At 37.2% G+C, this 19,935-nt stretch overlaps 1 protein-coding gene across 2 annotated transcripts; it reads left to right on the top strand.

Annotated features, from left to right (window-relative positions):
* Window positions 1–1,462: 1,462 nt before the first annotated feature.
* LOC116264571 (uncharacterized) lies at window positions 1,463–14,663 on the top strand. 2 transcript variants are annotated; one of them, XM_031644872.2, is made up of 6 exons: window positions 1,483–1,777; window positions 1,983–2,054; window positions 2,751–2,867; window positions 3,173–3,207; window positions 14,136–14,236; window positions 14,350–14,663. In XM_031644872.2, exons 1-6 carry the CDS (start codon window positions 1,671–1,673, stop codon window positions 14,434–14,436), a joined length of 519 nt encoding a protein of 172 aa, XP_031500732.1. In that variant the 5' UTR covers window positions 1,483–1,670; the 3' UTR covers window positions 14,437–14,663. The 2 variants fall into 2 exon arrangements, with proteins under 2 accessions (XP_031500733.1, XP_031500732.1); XM_031644873.2 differs by lacking the exon at window positions 1,983–2,054 and having other exon boundaries at window positions 1,463–1,777.
* Window positions 14,664–19,935: the final 5,272 nt, after the last annotated feature.

The following is a 19,935-nucleotide window of genomic DNA, read 5'->3' as shown; positions in this document are numbered from 1 at the left end:
TATTGTTCCTTAATCCAAAACAGGAGGAGACAAACCCATTAGAGATGGGTTCCATTTCAGCCTGTGAGTTGACAACACTGTCATAGCAATATCAGTGTTGATTACAGTCAGATCCATTCTGCCATTAATAGATTTATTCCAAGAACTCAGAAATTGGCCCACCTTACTCATCCGGTTTAAGCATCAGGCAGTCATCATATTTCGAATTCTAGCTACAAATTCCAACGCTTGAAAGTTCGGAAAATAGTAAAACACCTCTTGCCTATGCAGAACATATTATTATTAGTAAACTGGAATTGATCTGGCAAACCTCATGAAGACCAGAAAAATTAATCAAAGTGCTAAAAGGAATGCGAATTTGAAGGGCTTCAACTCTGCCTACTTTCTCTGTTCTATCTAACATGGTTGGAAGTCCCCACAATAATGGATTGGTAGTTGTTTTCAAGCACAACCCCATCCATAACCAGATGATCTCTTCGTATTCGAAAATCTTTATGTAGGTAGGTGTTAACAACATCAGATTTGAAAGACCCATCAACTGATTCAAAAGAACAATCAAACCAATATAGATTGTAGTGACAATCTACACGACAAAAACCAATGCATCTCCATCCCAAGAAGCATGAACGTGCACGTGAAGGAGAGTGAAGAGAAGGAAGACCAAATGTCTAGGAAAACAGAGGGGGGTCGTACCTTGGGCTGTAGCAAACTCCTTCTCTCGCAGTCAGCAGGCTGCAGGCGCCAAGGCAGGCAGTGCTTAGTTTCTAAATTGAGATTTGGAATGGGAAAACAGGCAAAAGAAAAATAACATGTCTAGTGCTAAGAGCAAAACAGAAGAAAAGGGATAAAAGACGTGTACCCTCACAAAGCAAAATGGCGACGGTAGTGGTGGAGCGACGAAAGGGCGATGGACTAACGGTGGCCCTGGCCCAATGGTGGAGACTGGAGAGGAGACGGTGATGGTGGCGACGGTGCAGCACAACAGCCTCTGCCAAATGCGACGAGGAGGAATCAGGAAGGGGGCAGGAGGAGAGGAAGGAGTGAGAAAAAAATTAAAATGAAAAATCTGTGGAATGACTCAATGACCTAACGGGCCCGTCGGGCCGGGCCGGGCTTAGAAGTGATAACCAGACCCGGCCCGTTAAGATATCGGGCCGAGCTAGGCTCAGTAAAGGTAAGCCCGATAGTGAAAATCTTCAACCCAGACCAAGCCTATACCGGGCCGGGCCGGCCCCATGCCCAGGCCACGTAAAGCCGCTGTGCCACAGGAGGAGACACGGAGACATTTGTTGCTTTCCTTTCTTGCATCATGGGGGCACGTGCTATTTTTCTCTTCCGTTATTTCATTCTTAGTTGCTCAAACCTCAATATTTCAAAACAACAACCAAACTAAACGGCTAAATCTGGCAACCATCGGCTTCAGCAAGTCGGACCGAAATCATATTGGACGTACTTCTTGTGCCCAAATTCAGATCCTACTTAGCTTGGAACGGGTTGATCCGGCACGAACCCGATTCATTTGCCGTCGGATCAGTCGCATTTCGGTTTCTTTTCTGACCGTCTCTGGCCATCGCCACCGAACCCCGCTGCTTGTCTGGCCCTGTCCGGTAATCTCTGCCGGATGCCTAGCACCGATATCAGAAGAAGAGAAGCAACAGGGGGAGTGAGTCATGGCGCAGAGGCACAAGGCCTTGGCGGCATTCCCGACCCTCCTCAGGAGTCTCCGGAATCCATCATCTCAAAAGCCCTTCAAGCCTTCTTCCCTGCCTTCTCTCCGGTAACCATCTCTCTCTTCCTCTTATCTCTATATTGTTTTTGTTTCTCCTGGTTGAGCTTTCCCTTGACAATTCTCTTGATTGAGTTTATCCCCCGAAAATTCTGAAACGATTTTCTTATTTCCTTTTCACGATTTTGGCTGACAGTTTGTTTAATATCACCTGTTGTTAGTAACGATATTTGTGTTTGGGTGAATGCGAGAATAGGCGTGCATTTTCTCTTTATGATCAGATTAATCTGATAGATCGTGTCAATGAAGAACAGCTACGTTTCGAGAGGTACTCTCTCTCTCTGTTGGAAATTTTCTTAGGGGCTTGCTTTTCCTTTTTTTGCTTTTGGTTCGATTACTTTTATCTCTTCTTTTTCATTTAGATGGGAATAGCAGTCAGTAAATTTTAAATCTTCAATTACTCTTCCTCTGAAGTTAAATGAATATGATTTTTAGGTGTTTCTAGGCCCCTTTCGGATTGAAGGGGTGCATTACGCCTGCTTCTTCATCCATGGTCGTGTGCTTATACGGGATCGTGCTTACGGCTGAGAATACAATTTAGTCGCTTATCCCGTTCTGATGGATAAGCTTCCGAATCTTAGGATGTGCAACAGTGGGAAAAGACACTAAACTTGGGTTCCGGGTATAGAGGGGAGGGTTAATGATATTGGTTTAAACGTTCTCACTGCAAAAGTATAGAGGCTGCACTAGCTATTGTTTTAGTGTCCCATTCGTTGAAAATAGCATGCTTTCTCTCCTTAGATATTTTGCTGTAGTACAACGCTGCAGCTTTTCTTTTCTGGTCAATGCCTGTTCAAGGTTTGGTCAAAGATCCTCTTGGCATGAGTATGGGATTTTATAAATTGTCCTCGAAGGATCTCCTTTCATATTAGTCATACCACTCCCAGCACTTCTTCAATTCCTGAATGTGCTTTTTTTTGTTTAGTCTGTTATTTTTCACCAGTGAATTTCTTTCTTTTTCCAGGTTCACTGATACAGGATTTACTGTTAATGGTGTCCAATATGAAGGGAGCCTGCTCTGTGTGGGGAACATGGTGTTGTCATGGAGTCCAAGAAAATGGTCAGAAGTGATTCCTGAAAGGTGCAAAAAGTTTTGCTATTATAGAAGGCCAACTTCAAGTCTTCAACAAAGCATTATTGATACCGTGTATAGCTGTCATCCTGGTTATATGAGACAATTCACAAGCAATCTTTACCCTATTAACAGTCCAGAGCTAACCTGAAATTAACTGTGTTCTTATTTCGTTTAGATAACATAGACTCCATATTCATTTTATCTTCTTATTGCCTGTCATATTTTCCTCTAGTCATTAATGCTTAACACTATATAACCATTGTACTGCCCAAATGCTTGTAGTAACGTTCACTTTTCCTGCTTGATTGCAGTTTATCAGTATTCCAAGTTTTGCGACCATCACCAGGTGAATGCTCAAGTTGCAAATGTTTCCTCTCAGTGCTCTCACATGGTTTTGACAAAGTATTTAGTGTTTAGTCTGTTAATTTTGTCCTATCCTTGTACTTTGGTGTTGTTTTTCCATAGTATACTGCTTGCATGCTTTGTAGTGGCTTTCTTTGGCCATCATGTTCATAAGGATGATATCAAATTTATCATAGTTCTAGGTTATGTTTACATTCTTACTGTAGTTCAGTATGACTTCTCATTGGAAAAATAAAAGTTATTTTTTATAGGCACAGTCATGGCTTGGGGCTGTCTAACAATCAAGATATTACCTCTTGGGCCTTATCTAGGCACTAAAAAGAAGACCCACTTTTCATTTCCTTTGTAAAGGACTGTCACTTGTGTATACGAGGTTTGATCATTTATGACACCTTTACTACGGGTAATCGGACAAAGGATTAGACTGTACCCTTTATTATTTAAATGCCTAAATGCCATCCTGGACCTAAATGCACTGTATGAATAAAACAAATGTGCCCTAATTTTGGAAAGGGATAGTTTAATGAAACCTAATATGACCTTTAGATTTTTAGGTTTCCCGAATAAGAGAAGCATTATTAATCACCATATCATCATGGGTCGATGCAACAATTTGATGTAGGCTACATGATGCATGTTTAAGCTTTTCAAATTAGGGTTTTGAAAATTTAGGGTTTCAAAATGAAATGTAGAAATATGAAGGTTTGTTTGGAAGTGTATCCAATGATGCATCAAGAGAAGTTGAATTGTTCCTATACCCAGATTTGGGTCTGTGGTATATTACTAACTGCTTTGCTGGCCATATTGCAGAAAGCAATAAAATTTCCCTAAAAAATTCAAAGAAAAAAATCTTATATTTTTATGCATCAAGTTGCTTATATGAACTATGGTCTTAATTACCAAAGATTTTTTAGTTTACCATGAAAGACCTTGAAATTTATGCTAAAGTAAAACTATATCAGATATATCAAATGTTCATGGCAGATTTCAGAAAAAGAAACACGATAAACACTTGAGCTAGACTCAATTTCTTATAGCCGATCTGATTCCAAGCAAAATTTGCTGTATGGAGCAACTTTCATAGCAAATTTTTTCTAGATAGACAACCATGTTCTTGTTGGCATATGGACAAAAGCTTTTCATTCTACTATATATGTTACAATCATTTCGATATGAGCATTCTAGGAACAAGTCTCCCAAGTTAATCCTTCTTACGCAGCATTATGACTATAATAAGTAATGCCTTTCTTCATCATGGAGCAGCCACCTAGATATATAGAAGGGGACCCTAAGGCATAATAAGTTAGCAATAGTTTTTTATGGTCCAAAGAATTGTCACAAATATCACCTTTTTTCAAAAAAGACCCTTTATTTATGTTAACAAAGATAAAATGAAAAGATCCATTTTTTTGCGTTTTTCTGAAAAAAATGTATTTAACGTGTTTTTTTTCATGTTAGCTTTATGTTATTTTTGCTTAAAAGTTTAAAGGTAAAGTTAAATCATTTATCTTTATATCATTATTAAAATCTCATTTTTATGATTTTATCTAGTTATTTTTTATGTTTTACTATTAGTTTCTCATTCATTTTATTTTTACCTAATTTTTATGATTTTTTATTTTTTAAAAAATTGCAAAGATATTTCCAAGAATAGTAACTTTGCCGAGAAATATCTGAGAAAAACCTTACTGTTAAACACCTGAGAATGGTATCTGTGATGATGGCCCAAAGCAAGCTTCACATTCTTGGTTTAAGTGTATTTGTTTCTCGAAATTCAACACCATGGTTTCTCCAGGGCTTCTCTTGAATGCACTCTTAATATCTTTATAGATACAAAAACTAACTACCCTATTGTTGATACATATCGTTTCTTTTTGCATTTGTGATATGATGCACTACCTGTATCTTAAATGGGTCTTGTATCATATGTACTGTACGATATACATCCTGTAACTTACAATGTGGGGCGATACGCCTCGTATCACATGATATGGGGTAAACTCGCTAAAATGGGGGCTGAATCCCCTTCTATCAATCTGGGTTTTAAAACCCCCTCTACCCTCATTTCTAAACACTTGTAAGAGTTGAAGGAGGGAGATTTTTTACCGGTTCCGAGGGGAAACCATCGATTTGGGAAGAAATCGTCGATTTAAGGAAGAAATGAAGATGATGAAACCTGTGAATGACAATATTTTCATTTGTTATTTGCATTGAAATTGAAGTATTGAACAATTTCATCTTATGATGATGTATCTTATTCCTTGATGTGCTATGGCTTATGGGTTATGACATTAGATTATGTTATGTCATTGTTTGGTTTCTTGATGTGTTAGATCATGTTATGTTATCATATGAATGAATGACCATAACTTTGTAGCTACATAAGCTTACATTTATGTGTAACTTGTTTATTGTAAAGAACATATGTTTCTTGATTTTTCTTGATATTTCCTGAATTTTCTATATCTTATCTGATTTCTTTGAATTTAAAAATAAACTTACGATACATTTACGATGCAATGTGATACTTTATGATACAACATATCTATTGGACTGACTGATACGGGCTAAGATGTGCTTTTTCAGCATTGGTTGATATATGTTGATGAACTTGTTATCATAGTTAATTCTAGCAAATATATTTAAATAGTGAAGATCTTCTATGATAGAAGGTGAAAGATATTACAGACTTGAGATATTTTCTTGGTGTTGAGCTTGACAAGAGAGATTTAAGACTTTGACCTTATTTCACCATAAATATACACTTTTTATGTGGTAGGGTAGGAATTAAAGATTGCAAACATTTGCCCGATTCAAGTGTCAAAAAATTGGGTTGTCATGATGGACACTTGTATAATGATTGATATAGATGGACAGCTTTAGTATCTCACCTTCACTGCACTAGATATCACTTATTCTGTCAATGAAGTATATCAATTTGTGCATCAATCAAGAATTGGTTGCATAAATATTAAGAAGAGAGTATTGATATACTTGAAAGGAACGTTTGGTGATGAGCTTTAGATGGGTAAACAAGTTTCTGCTACATCAGGTGACATTGACTAGGTAATGATAAACTTTAAAGATGAAGATAAACGGTAGTTGAATCTAAGTGATTCTCTTAGAAAGACACAAAAACTAGTAGTTGAATGTCCATTATTGACGTCTCGCCCCGGTCAAGATCACTGTAAGCAGTTAATTCAAGTGAAAAAGATGATGAAAAAATACTCCCTTATTTATAGTTCCTTTGATATATCTGATGATTTTTAATACCGTAGATATGAATCAAGAATATTCTCAAGCAATAAGATGCCAGATTTAGGACTTTTAACTTTTCCTCTTGGCATAGAGGCAACCTACTCCTCAAGAGGCTACCTATTATCTCAAACTAAATTTGCTTCTGGTGTTCTTGAACATTCATGAATTACAAAATGATAAAGTAATGCATACTCCTGAAGCTTTTGGTGTGAAAATGAAGTTCAATGATGGGCAACTCTTGAATGGTTCTACACTCTTCCTCCATACGAACTACTCATCGAAGCATTATCCTATCTCATCATTAACAGACTTGACATAGCTCATGCAGCCCACATGGATAGTTAATGTCAGCTGCACCCACTATTGTTCACATGGGTGCTGTCCTATGGATTGTTAGATATGTCAAGAATTACTCTTACGAAGGGTCTCATTTTGTCTTATTCATCATCCTTGAAGTTTGCTACTTACGCGGTTACACTGATGCTGATTGGTGAGGTGATCCTAGCGATCATCATTCCACAATCGGTTTCTACATCTTTTTGGAAACTCATTAATATCTTGGAGGTGCAAAAAAACATAAAAAATATCCCTATCACCCACTGAAGCAGAATATCATGCGATGACTACAATTATTTTTGAGCTAGTCTGGATAAAAGTCTTCTCATAGATATGGGTGTGTTTGAACTCATCATTGAAGCTATGCTGTGATAATAGAAGTACCATCTACATTGCTAGGATCATATTTTTCATAAGAAAATCAAACATAACAAGATGAACTGCCACTTATGTTTGAGAAAAATTTCTGAAGAAGACTATTGAGCTGCTATTCGTCACATCTGAATATCAGCAGGCTGACTTCATAAACCTCTTGCTAGTTGCCAATTTGCCTTTTTTTGGGCTAACTTTTTGTCGTCCAACTGTAAGTTTGAAAGAAGGAGTTGGGGGGTGGGGGTAATATGTGTGTGTGCACATGTAAATATGTATATACTTTTTCTCTACATACGCTTATGAAACTTTCTTATTTGTATTTTTTGTATTTTTGATATGTACTTTTTTTTTTTAGTTTAACTGGTCAAAGATCAGTCTGCTAGTCATTAGGCTAGTCCAATGGCTCTACTTGGAGCCATTGGAACTAGCCCAACGGCTATCTCCCTCTCTCTCTTATCTCTCATGCTTTGTATTTTGTTGTAGTTTGTATTATAAATAAGGGATTGTTGTCCTGCTTGTATGTGAGCTTCTTTGAAGCATTTTCTGGTTCATTTATGTATATTTTTCAGATTCTAGCTTGCCAATTTCTTGACCATAATGTCAAGTTTTTTATTCTTGATTTTTCTTGACTTTATAGTTAAGGACTCAAGATTCACAAGGATGTTATTCTCTGAGTAGATTAACATCTTTGGATATTAAGGATTGGGCTCGAGGGTCTGTTGAAAGTTTAGACTCTTTTTTATCTGTCAAGACAATAGCTAAAGCAACAAATATACCATCTCGTGCACAAAAGTAAGGTGTGGTATCTCCCAGGATAGTTTCTCCAAATCATGACCTAAGGTTAAACATGGAAGTCCTGGTGCTTCTAACACATCTGATCCTGATACCAAGGAACATCATCGCCTGTGATGAAATCCATTATTTTAGAACAGTTTACTTCTTGAGGAACTAGGAAAGCTTTTGAAAGAAGAAGCCTATGGCATGTGAGTTATGATCCTCCACTGTCAAAGCATTTGAAATAAGAAGGCGATGGCATGTCAGTGACGTTACATAATAGACAAGCTGCCATGTAAAAGGCAACTTACTGAGATGACACAAAGGATGGATGCCAAAACTAACTTCTGCCAAACTGCCAAATTCTAAATAATGTAAAAAAGATTGAACTCCAAATCAAAATCCCACTACCTAAACCCACAACACTTGCTTCATCTACTCTATTCCACTACAATTTCACATGGAAAAGGTATGATATTGTTCTCCAAACAGCTATTCTACAAGGACTTACTTCTACCTTTGCTGGAACAACTCCTCCAGAACACAACTATCTTTTTAAACACTATCTGTGAGATGGCAACAGCTAGAGAAATTTTTTAAATCAATCTGGTCTGTTAAGCCACCTACAAAATCAATCATGTGAAGGATTCATTTATCAAGTAAAAATCATATAGGGCAACAGATAGATGGCCTGGTCTTATGTTAATCATCATAGCATCTTGTAGATGACTAAGATATCTTAGCACACCTAATGAGTTAGGAATTTCCCCAACTAACTGATTTTCTGAGAGGTGAAGAGTCTACAACCTTGAAATTTACCAATTTCAATAGGAAACATGACCATCTATATCATTGTTTTGCATCAACCTAAAGTTTAAGTAGACGCACAGGTTAGACATCTGGAAACCAAACAGGTTAAGCAACTAGAATAAAAGAGTTGCTGCTATCAGCAGCAACAGCTTCAACAACATTAGTAGAATCCACACCAAAGTCCTTGAAGGTGCATGAGAAAACCATACATATTTAGGAGGCAATATAGTGAGAGTAATAATATCAAGAAAGACTATAGGAAAGACTAATGATATTATTCATGGGCAATAGAAGTGTTGTTATTACGAAACAGAGCATGGGGAAAGATTATACTGCATAGTGAATGATCTTCATAATATCTTATGCTTCAATTACCCACACGATGCAACTTCCCAATGATGCCAGTTTCCTGCATAAGTGATCTCGTTGATGGACCAAAAATAGTGCACTTGATCCTGAACTGAACTTTTGAAAAGAAAAGAATTACGGTTATTGTCTTCATTAATGTACAAAACCAACTCTTAGAAAGTAGAAATGAATGACAAACTGAGTTTTTCTCCACAACCATCAACCAAGAGGCAGGAAAGGGAACAGATATCCATCTGCCTCATAGAATCCAGCAATGAGCAAACAATAAATTCAAGTTTCAATTTGTGTACCTTCATAGTTAACCCTCTTAAGTGAGAGCAAACTATCTGATGCCAAATCGGTCAAAGAAACCAGAACGAATGCCAAAAGCCTTGGAGTTTGAGCCGCTACAGACCCAAGGACAGGGCAAAGCTATTATAGGGCTCCCAATAAGATGATTTAGAAAAATGGTTGAGGAAAAATGACCGATTGTGTGGTGGGCAGTGATTGTGGGAAATCATTGTTTCCATTCCACTGTTTGCCATTAAAAAACTTCCACATTGTTCAGGGTGGTCATCCTCATCGCCATCGGTCAGGGCATTTTGTGTATCAAAAAATGGTTCAAAGTGATGAGGGTGTTGTCATTGGCAAGATGACGTTGTGGCGTGAAAGGCCCGGGGAAAGAGGGGGAGGGTGCAGGTTTTTCACAAATAATCAATAACACCGTTTTCTTGAAAGTAGGTTCTCAGAAATGCAGTTTTCAATGTCATTCAAATGGGCCTTTCTAGAGAACTGTTGTGGGTTGTCATCCAAACAGGTTTGGCTTGAGGTAGTATATATTGTCTGGTAGAGTACGCGACTTTCTATAAAATAGGTTAGAAAACCAAGATCTGCCATTTCAGACCTGTGTTTCGTAAAGCATAATTTCCTTGGATCCTCTCTACTACTAGTCATTAAATATCAAAAGTATCATACAATATAGTAAAAGTATCGTAATTCTTGTATCAAAATTTCTTAACAAACAAAATAGTCTCCGTAAAACATGATTTGAAGGCGGATGCCAGAATTATATGCTAAATCTATCAAACCAATACTTTGGAGCTTGCTTTAGTCCATATAGGGGTGTTCTTAGCCTAAGAACTTTCCCTTGATTAACATTCACACCAAGGGGTTTTGACTCCATCATATTCCGATCTAAGACCAAGAATGAATTTATAAAATTTCTCCCTTTTGATTTGTTTTTCTCTAACTCCAATGTGTCTTGGATCGTACCATTCGGGTTCGAATAGAGCAAGTTCGTCCCATAATTGCTCAATTTCTCCAACGTATTCTTTAATGGACTTATCCTCTTGTTGGAGACTTGCAATCTTCATTTGAAAATTGCACATGTAGGCCACATCCTTCATAGTGTGGGTTTTCTTGAGGAATTCTCAAGCTTCATGAGCAAAATTATGTTTTGCTATTTGGCCCATGGTTGTAGTATCAACACAAGCAATAATCCAAGTGATAATCTTGTGGTGTTCTATCTTCCACTCTTCCCATTTTCTCTCATATTCATTCATGACCTTGTCTTTCTCAACTCCATCTAGTTTTTGGGCTTTACCATCTATGGTCTTGGTGAGGACTAATTGAGGTTCACCTTTAGACCCATCAACAAGTCCCCATAGGCCTTTACTTCTCATAAAATGTTCCATAGTTTTTGCCCAAGAAACATAATTTGATGAAGTTAATTTAGGAAGAGGAGTAGAAGAAGTTCTTTCATCCATAATGAGTACCTTGTAAAGGAGACGTTGAGGTAGTGCTAGGATGAAAAACAGCCTCACAAAATGAAGCTTTTGACGCGTCAAAGACTGCCACAATCTTCACCACGAAGGGAGTTTTATCCCGTCATAAATATCACCAAAAGAGGCCAGCAAAATAACAACACCTTCTTGTGTCAACTCAAAGCAGCAATATATCGAACACTTGGAGTGCTTCACAGCTCCAAAGAAAGAGAAATACCAAGGATCTTCAAGCTTGAAAGACAGCAAGACAAAGAGCCAAAACCTCGCTCTGATACCATGTAAATCAGTCTCAATCTCGAGAATGAAAATGCTTCAAGAGATACACTCTTGAAGATCCCAATACCTTCAATAGGTAATGCACAACCAAACCTCAAACTTGAGGAGAAGATATCAAATATATTAATCTCAAGAGAAGAGAACACTTGAGAGGCTTAAAAGCCTTAACAAAACAAGGGACAACAGTCCCTTATTTATAGTACAATGAAAGGGAGAGAAGGAGGAGTTGGCTGTTGGGCCAGCTCCAACGGCTAGAAATCTAGCCGTTGGAAGCTGGCCCAACAGCTAGTTCCCCTTTACAAAAATAGAAAAAGAAAAGAAATAAAAAGGTACATAAAAAGGAAAAAGAAACAAATAAAATAAAATACATAAACACCTATGCATACATAGATATTCATATATACAAATCATGTATGACAGTATATATGAAATATACATATGTATACTTACATAATGTCTAATATTTAAATTCTAACAACCTGCACCCGTACCCGTACCCATGTGACATAGCTTTTTATCTATGTCCCATGGGTTTGGGTATGGGTATATAGTATATACTACTATAGCATACATTATGTTACATAATTCAGGGGTGTAACTTACATCACATCCCATAGTGTACATTGTACAATATGAAGTGTTCATATGTTACCCCTTGAGAACAATTAAAAGGTGATCTTTTTTTTATTTAAAGCACGGTCACAAATATCACGAGATTTAAAATAAAAACTCACGATATTTACAAGAAAAACAAGTAAAGTGAAAATACCGAGCAATTTTGAAAATGTCCAAAAATTTGAATATCTTGCAATTTTCTTGTTAATTTTTTTTGCAAATTTTTGGTGACTTTTTTGCTTTTTTTGTTCACATTATCTTATTTTTCTAATTTTGGGAATTTTTTATATGAATTTTAAATATTAAAAATTAAATTGCAATGTTTTATATTACATTACGATTCATTAGTGACTTATAATAACTTTGTACCCAACCTATGTGGGTTATGTTACACATTTTACATCTGGTGTAGGTGCTTGTGCTAGTGCAGAGCATTTTTAAAAACTTGGGTGCGGAGACACCATGGTACATATATAGCACCATGGTACATATATAGCAACAAGAATGCTTTAAGCAAACACACATATATTCATGATTTATATTAACAAAATATAAATTTTTAAACAAGAAATACCAAAATAATAAAAAAAAAATGAAACATGAGTTTGTTGTGTCCAACCCATGTCATGTACTCCCATATGAATCCACCCATGTTGATACGGGTTCAGTGCCCTTCCATGTGTGTTCATATGGCATAGGGTGGCAGAATAATATATATGTAGGTCGTCTTCGCAACAACCTTTTCCATGGTCAGCAGTTGCTTGCAGGATTCTTTCTTTTAATAAGAAGGAAAACTGATTTCTTAATAAGAGAAAGACATAAAATAACAAAGTCAAATTGATGTCGGAAAGGGTATGGATATGGGTGGGGTACGGAAGGTACAAAATAACAATTTTACAGTTGGGAAAACACACATGCACCCGTATAAACAAGTGCTTTGATGAAAATCGTGAAGTTATATTTAAATTAGTCTGACCTAAATCAGATCCAAAATGTAAATATTTGTGTCGAAGTACTTGTGTCCACTATTTGTTGTCTTCCAGACTGTCATGAATATGTGGACCATTGTCACATAAGACATGTTTTATTCGAAAAAAATGCATATAATACCCAAGAAATAAGTCAGCTGTACAAAACGGCAATTGGACGCGCCTTAAAAAAAATGCCAGAAAATAAAAAACGTGAAAAACGCGTATAACATTTTTTCATAATTTTTATATTTTATTTTTTTATAATTTTCAGGATTTATTAAGTGTTTAAATTTTTAAAAAATTTGCCAAAATTTTTTCAAGATATACAACTTTGCCGTATTATACCCGAGAAATTCCTCGCCGTATAATACCCTTACACGTTATATGTGGACCTAACTGGCCTACCTAATAACCTATGTTACTTATCTGACCATATGTTAGAATGACCTAAAAGCCTGCTAACTGTTACAACAAGTGGGGATTTGTTGATCTGGCTGGTGGACTAGTCTGGCTAACTGATTAGCTTGACTAATGGACTAGTAGGTCGATGAAGCATTGAAGTTAACAATATAGGCCTTTAGGGTTATTTTACATAGGTGTGCCTAAACAGCTACCGCACCCTTTCAATGCAAGTGCTGGTGTTTTTCTAACACAACACATTCGGTATGGTAAACCAATCCAGACTAAAGCTGATCATTTAAATGTGCACTTGACTAAACTAGCCCTAACACAAAAAGTTTATAGTGACTTAAATGTAAATATAGATAATTAAAGTTATTAAACAGTTAATTAACTATATATATATATATGTATGTATGTATGTATGTATGTATGTATGTATAACATGTCTTTGCCGCACCTTGACCTAATTTTTTTTTTTTAAATTGCCTTATCCCACAACTGGCATCCGTACCACACTAGCACCCATGTGATATAGCTTTGAGGGGCGTTTTATAACAGAACTTCTAGGAATGTGTCACAGCTTTTGAGACATTCATGGAACACTGCATTCCAACCAAATGCCTCCTTAAAGGGTAAATACATGTTTCCTCCAATACTATATCTTGCTCTATATACTATGCTGCTAGACACAACGAAAAGGCAGTTTTCATTTCTGAAAACTTGGAGTGCTTCTCCTGCAATGTAGAGAAAAGCAAATGGTTCACTTCGATGGCTGCTTCTGGAATTTAGTTTAATTTGGGTCGGGCTATTGAACATCTGGGTATGATGTGTATCCTGCAGTAGTCTCTTATTATGTTTGCTGCATCAATGTGCTATTTTATGTATTAGATTTTTATTCTAAATACAACTTGATATTATCATGTTCTTTTTTCTTTGATCAGCATCTTAATTGATGATGTGTTTAGATATTCTGATTCTGGGCTGTGGAAGAAATATTCAGCCAGTTGGTCCAGAACTACAGCAATTCGTTCGGTCCATTGGCATGAAATTAGAAGCTGTTGACTCGGTATGGTCTTCCAGTCTTCTTTGTCCTTGGAAATTTCCTGACCCATCTTTGAACATTGGTCTTTTCATGTGATAATAATAACTTGTATTCTTTTTCCCATGATATTTGGATAGAGAAATGCTGCATCTACATACAATATATTGAATGAAGAAGGGCGCTTGGTGGCGGCTGCAGTTCTTCCGTATGGAGCTCAGGACTGAAAGATGCTGCTGATCCAATTTGAGCTGATTCCTTTCAACGTGGAAAGAATCTTTGTAGTTCAACAACTACAAATAAGCTCTCGATGCTGTGATCTCATGCAAGTGAAGGTGGTTAATTGATTTTTTGGCAAGTAGCTGAAGGCTGTAAAGAAGCATTGTGATTATGGGTGGGAAAAGTAGGTCACTGAATGTCAACTGTTTCTTCTATAAAGCATTTGGATTCGGTATATCTGCTTGCAAATGTTTCTGTGGGTTTAACAATTTGAGGCAGTTGCTTCCGATTAGACCAGGCTAGATTGGAGACACAGTATGTGCTTCTTTTAAGGCAATAATTCTTTCTAGTGCTCTAGGTGCAGGAAGATGATCTGAAACTTTACATGCATAGAAGGCTACCAAGTCTCCACCTACTCATGTTTGGTAATTATATTTATGCTAATACGGTTCACCGACACGACATAAGAACGTCAAGCAACGTTCAGGAGAACACAAAAGGAAAGTTGCAGAGAAAACGTTGATGAGATGAAAAGAGAAATCCAGAGAATGTATTAGTCAATGGCTAGTATGAACCTTAATGGCCTAATCTGCAGCCCTTTGGAGTCAAGCGGCGTGGATGGCCTATCTGGTCCCGCGGGACCACTATTTAGAAAGGAGAACGATTGAACTATGATGATGGGATACTCAACTTGACAAACTTATCTCGCAATTTGTGGCCAAACCTCGTCACAAGGTTGAACACGGTCTTAACCATCCAAGAAGTGAAGGACAACCACTGAAAACGGGTACAAGGTTATCAAAAACCAAATATGCCCCTGCACGAAGATTGGAGTCCCCAAGTGCAGTATCAAACACGTCCAAAATTGCAGTGTCATTTTTAGGGAACAGGACCGTTAGAAATCCTTTAAAGGAAAAAAATAGACATCACATAATTGTCATGAAAAGTATTCTTTTTATTAAAAAAAAAAGGCATGGAAGGGGGCCCTTAAAAAGCACATATGTTTGCGGCAAATTAGAATATATTTTGCAACGTGGGTCAAGCACGAAGTCCTTCGAGATAAGTTCTGGCTGTTTGTGAACGTTAAAAACTTGGTCTGCGGTAGATGGGAAGGCAGAACTAGGCTTTTTTGATGTGAAAGGAACATATTCGTTCCAAATTTTTCCCTTTGAGATGTCTGAAAGGAACATATTCAAGTCTGACAGTGGCTCTGCACCTCCCCACCTCAGAACCTACGAGCCAAAGGATGTGAAATTCGTGTTAACTAAAAACAAGTCCTATTTTGAGATTATCAGACGAGAAATTCGGCACCTGGTGCTTGATTCATCATGATGATGGCGAATATCGTGCTGCACGATGTTAATTTCTCTAGGTTTCTGGGATACCGAAAACGTTTGTTCATATCTCCTATGGCTGTCGGTGTTCCTCAGTTCTTAACTTGTGTTTCGTCAATCGCAAGAAAGAGTCTCTCAAGGCCTTTTTGGTTTTAGGCAATGTAGTGCAAGAACAAAAAGTACAGGAATGACGATCAGATCAGATGCGGTAGCATATGGATGAGAAAAGCGGACAATTCTAGTAATAATTCTACCATATAATTTTAAGATATTCTCAAATCTAATTTTATTATTGTTCCACCTAACAATGAGATTACCATGAAAATAGCTGAAGGGAAACCTCATGCAAACTATGTATAGAGTTTATTCTTGTTGGATTGTAATATCTAGATATGCCTATGACAGGCAGGATTCAGATCTGTTGTATTTTTGTGGTATAAGCAGCCACGAATTGTTAACTGTTCTTAGACCTTCCATATGCCACCATTATTTAGTCCAACCATTTAGTTTCATGTTCAGGTGTTGACATGGGTGTATACTTTGGTTAAAATTTGCAGATTATTGAAGAATGCTAGTAAAATGCATATGAGTGGCAAAAGTGGCTGTAGTAGCAACAGTCAACTCATAACTCCTTGTGTAGGCGAGAATATCCATCCAATGGTTAACATCATCTTCAATGAATAAGTGAAATATATTACTGATGGCTACTGCCATCCGCACAAGGCATTAAGAGGAAGTCACATGCTTTCTTATCATGGGTGTAAGAGGCCAAAAGACATTCTAAAGAAATTTTCGAAGACAAAAAAAAAAAAGAGAGAGAGAGAAAAGGATGAGACACAGTATGCAATTAAAACACCCTTATCATTGCATGATGAAACTCGAGCAGCGTATAAAGGTGATTGTGTGGTGGAACTATCAAGACCTTACCGCATTCTTATGAAGTTTATAGAACACAAGTTTATACTTACTATAAATTCATTCTCATGTACAAACACTTCACCGGTATAATGTTTTGTTTCCTTTTGTTCCTACTGCAACACAATCGAAAAAGTGAGGTGGTATATGGAGTGCTTGGTATGTAATATATAAAGTGGATTGAAGAGAAAAAAAATGGGAACGAGTACTTATAAATTGAAATTCACTTGTCTACATTCTGCTCTTATATGTCTGTAACATGCATTTATCTATTTGTAGAGTGGAATTTGCTAGACTATACTCAGTTAGCGATTGTTAGAGCCACTAGGTGCACTGACGTATATTCTTCTCAAACCACTTGCTGATAGTAGACAGTGGTTTACACCACTAAGCGGTGTCCATGTGACTTAACAAACCATTGTAAAATGGAGATGAACGGGTTCACAGATTTATTGCAAAGGCATACCTTGATTTATTTTTTTCCCTTCTCTTTTTTGATGTACTCACTATTTGGATGTAGGCTATTTTAATTTTCCCTTGACTAGCATCCATTGCTGCCATATGGAGTTCGGGTAACGAGATATGTAACACATGGAAATGGGGTTTTGGTGTTTGCGTATTATACTTCGCGAGAGTTTTGGTATCCAAACAGTTGTATCCATGAAGGCTTCAAGCACGGTCTAGGCTTACTACTTCTTCATTTGCATCTTCGTTTGCCTGGTCATTTGCCCCTTCATCTGCCGCTGTCAATGTGTTTTGCCATGATTAACCCTAGGCATCGGGCCAGGCACCCATCGGATATTTGCGTACTTGGCCTATAATGGGCTGGGTCTAGGCTGTCCTTTCGGTCTAGGCTGTCATCTCGGTCTGTAAGTTTTGTAGCGAGGTTTTCTTTTCAACAGTTTTCCTTCACAACCTTTCAAACATATCTTAGTCTCATATGAGCTACATGCTTGGTAAATAGATCTTCAGAAATTCTCATAGTTAAGGGCCTGTTTGGTTGGAAGGAAAGGGAGGGATTGAGCAATCCCTCCTGTGTTTGGTTGGCTAATTAGAAAGGAGAGAAAGGAAGAGAATGAGAGAAAGTCTGTTTGGATGGAAGGGGAGGGAAAGGAAAGGAAATGATTATATAGTGTAAATACAATCCCTCTCAAATCGAATGGGATTGGGAGGGAAAAGAAAGGGAGTAAGTGCAAAAGTGTTGACTGCCCACAATACCCCTCCACGTTTTTTTTCTTCTCGACACAAAAAAGTAAGACCCGAGGCCTCCTCCCCTGCAGCGTGAGAAAGAGGCCCACTCGTCCCCATATCCTGCTGCGACACAGGTACGTTCTTCTTCTTCATCTTCTTTTGATGGGGCTTTTGATACTAGAAGATCCATCTGGTCTTCACAAACAACTCCACCAAATTTGAGGAGATTTGATGATGATTTGAGTGAGGTTCGAGCAAAACACCTCTCCTCTGTTTTGTTCATAGTATCTCCGTATTCTCATGCTTATTTATATTATTGATTGAGTGCTGGTCATTACATTATTGAATCTCTCCATTCTGAGGCGAAATCAATTGAAGAAGAAGATCGGCTGCGTGGACAAGATTCGCTGTGTCACATCCCGACCTTTTGACACTCAACCCTTTTATTTATTTATTTATTTTTTTAATATCCAACATCGATGTGTGACTACACAATAGTTCAAAAAGAAATGAGCCAAGCAATTTGAAACAATGGGGCAAGTTTTCCATTATATAGCATTTCAGTTCAACTGTACATTTGACAAAAATGCCCCAAAATCACAACATCGATGCCTAATAAAAAAACAAGGCATCAGTAAAACCAAAACCCGACGTGCTGGCACAACAAAAACCAAAACCCAAAACCTCCTCAATAGGACGTGAGTGTAGCCATCTGCTCAGTCTGCTGCCTCGGGTCCACCAAAACCTGAAAAAAGGAAACAACTGAAGGCTTAGCCTTCGCAGTATGACAACAAGCCAGGAAAAATCCAAACCCTCTTAGGTTGAGCTCAATATACAAGCAAACATCAGAACAAGGTGGTTGTGCATCATTAGATCCAAAAAAATGATGCACAATATTTGAGCATTGCTCTCGGTTGGCATTTTATTTTTCCAAGACGCTGCATGTCAATAAGGTTTCAGCCCTTATGGACCGGACGATTCTTTTTTTACTATGTTATGTTCGCTGCAGCATTGAGGGTGTTATGTTGGCTGCTGCTATGAAGCAGCTTGAAGACTAATGGAGATTTCATCTTAAGAGTTGCATTTTCTGTTCAATCTGAGTTTGGGTTTGATATTCTGATGAGTTTCACGCAACATTTATAGCTACATTGCGTTCCAGTTGTGGCTATGCCTAAACAAAAATCAAGGGAGAAGATTTTTGCTACTGATATATCACATGTCAACGCTTATTTACCGCCCCTCATTCTACTGTTTGCCAATTATGATTGCCTTGAACGTGTGAAGGTATTTAAGTTTCCTTTCTTTGTGGCGGACTGATAGTAGTATCTTGAGATTTATTGGAGAAGCTCTTGTAGGTAATTTGAACGACACCTCTTCTAGCAGCATCCTCAACTAACTTGGTATCGTCACTCTGACAACTTTACTTTGTCACCATTATCATCAACATCCACCGTCAAGCTTATTTCAGTATTTGCGTCAGGAGAGTGCAATGGACCAAGAAGAGAAAATACGGGGACATACCTTGACACGTGGACAGAAATTTTTAAAATTTTTAGACACGTGGACACAACAAATTTTATATTTTAAAAAAAAATAAAATGAAATAATATTAAATTAATAATTCACTCTTACAATTTGTTTTATCATAAAAAGAATAATAATAAAATGAAAAGGATTGTTCATGAGAATAATTGGATGCATCACAGAAAAATGAAAAAATAAAAAAAACATTAAATTAATAAGTTTTATTTGAAAAAATAAAAAAACATTAAATTAATAACTTTTATTTTATTTTGTGGCGTGTCTCAACCGTGTCTCGTGTTTGGATCCGCGTGTCCACATGTCACGTGGGCGATTTAGCGTGTCACTGTGTCGTAGCTCCACTCCAGCACATGGCTGCACTTTATGGAAAACATAATAAATAACAAAAGAATGAACTCCAGAAAATAAAAAAGAACACACATATATATATATATATATATATATATATATATATATATATATATATATATATAAGAAAATTGAATTTTATGTTCATTTCCTGTTGTTCGTGTCTCTTGATTCATC

The sequence above is a fragment of the Nymphaea colorata genome, chromosome 11, assembly GCF_008831285.2.
Source record: "Nymphaea colorata isolate Beijing-Zhang1983 chromosome 11, ASM883128v2, whole genome shotgun sequence".
In the NCBI taxonomy this organism is placed as follows: domain Eukaryota; kingdom Viridiplantae; phylum Streptophyta; class Magnoliopsida; order Nymphaeales; family Nymphaeaceae; genus Nymphaea; species Nymphaea colorata.
The sequence above is the reverse complement of the archived record's forward strand: the minus strand, read 5'-3'. Positions and strand labels throughout refer to the sequence as shown.

What these genes read in the sequence shown, in the direction of transcription:
- LOC116264571 (XM_031644872.2), top strand. Translation starts at nt 1,671, where the DNA reads ATGGCGCAGAGGCACAAGGCCTTGGCGGCATTCCCGACCCTCCTCAGG. An exon ending in GAACAGCTACGTTTCGAGAG is followed by an intron (nt 2,055 to 2,750) that starts GTACTCTCTCTC and finishes TTCTTTTTCCAG; the next exon opens with GTTCACTGATACAGGATTTA. An exon ending in TCAGAAGTGATTCCTGAAAG is followed by an intron (nt 2,868 to 3,172) that starts GTGCAAAAAGTT and finishes GCTTGATTGCAG; the next exon opens with TTTATCAGTATTCCAAGTTT.